Source organism: Pseudogymnoascus verrucosus (genome assembly GCF_001662655.1).
Source record: "Pseudogymnoascus verrucosus strain UAMH 10579 unplaced genomic scaffold scaffold_44, whole genome shotgun sequence".
Classification (NCBI taxonomy): domain Eukaryota; kingdom Fungi; phylum Ascomycota; class Leotiomycetes; order Thelebolales; family Thelebolaceae; genus Pseudogymnoascus; species Pseudogymnoascus verrucosus.
Genome location: NW_017263695.1, coordinates 90,319 through 91,567, shown reverse-complemented (window position 1 = coordinate 91,567; position 1,249 = coordinate 90,319). Strand labels below are relative to the sequence as shown.

General features: G+C 41.7%; 1 protein-coding gene across 1 annotated transcript; it reads left to right on the top strand.

Annotated features, from left to right (window-relative positions):
* Positions 1-749: 749 nt before the first annotated feature.
* On the top strand, positions 750-977 carry VE01_08498 (uncharacterized protein; the record flags this gene model as incomplete). Its single annotated transcript, XM_018277920.1, has 2 exons — positions 750-839; positions 888-977. 2 exons carry the CDS (start codon positions 750-752, stop codon positions 975-977), a joined length of 180 nt encoding a protein of 59 aa, XP_018127609.1.
* Positions 978-1,249: the final 272 nt, after the last annotated feature.

Below are 1,249 nucleotides of genomic sequence, written 5' to 3'. Positions count from 1 at the left end.
ATAAGTAATTAGCTAAAGAGGAAATCCAAAGGTTAGATTAGTAAAACCCTGCCTAAAGGCAGCTAAAAACCCACATTGCCGCCCCTCGTTTTCCTTAACCGCCCTCCCTCTGCTTACACTCTACATCTACCTCCTACACCCTTACACACTAGCTAGCTCCCACCCCCCCTCTACTCTCGCTCCCCTTCGCTACACTCTCCTAATGCCTCGAAACATGTTCTATTCGTTTATTCCATGCCTTCGCGCCACACCCTAGAACAGGGCAGCACACCTCTATAATCAACGCTCTTCCTATCTACTTCCCCTTATCTAGGTAGGTGCTTTGTAAGCTAGGTCTTTAACCCCTAGGCGCCCTTTCCCGCACTAGGCTAGTGTATACGCTAGCGCGAAACAAGGGGTTAGCATTTGTTTTAGATTATAACATAGTAGTACAATATTTACAGCCTACTTCCCACTACTACATAGTAAATCGGTTTTGTTAGTATCTATAGATATAAACGACGGCATGCTCATCTAACTTATAAAGAAGCCAGCCCCCCCCTCTTCCTGTCTAATTGATTTGTTTCTAACGCTAAGGAAAGTTTTTAACTTAGTTAATAATATTTAGCATGGATTTCCCACAAAGGCCTCCTAGGGAGGGCTCTGTTCCTTTAATTTTCTTGCCGTTAGACTTTGCCCTGCCTACTACTACTAACGCCTAAAAGTTAGGCTGCTCTAATACGTTAAAGCTCTCGCCCCCGCCTTTTGAAATGGTCCTATTAAAACCTAAGAAACGAAAGAGTAATGATGATATAAATAGAGGTACTAAAAGAAATAAGGAGGAGAAGCCGACGCTACAAGTATGTTAACTCTAAGATATCCTGCTTGCCTTTTTCTAACACAAATAGGTTCTTTGTAATGAGACTAAGCTAGAACTTAATAGCGGAAAAGACAACCTAGACGTTGCTAGCTTTCCCTTAGCTATAGCAGATTATTAGAAACGCCTTCAGCTGTCTAGTATCCCTAATAATTCCTCCGGCCCATTATCACCTACTATTGCCGACGTTGATACGATTAGTGTTAACAGCTAGGACGTAGGAGTGGATAATTCAACTGTGGCTAAGCTACTAGAACAATTGAAAGTACGGCTGAATATTAGGTTAACACATATAGTGAAAGATGTTGCAATAGGAAATGAAATCATAGAACAGCTTGCGTTAAAGGTAAGACAAAGCAACCTGCAAATGCTTGCTAGATACTAATTAGAGAC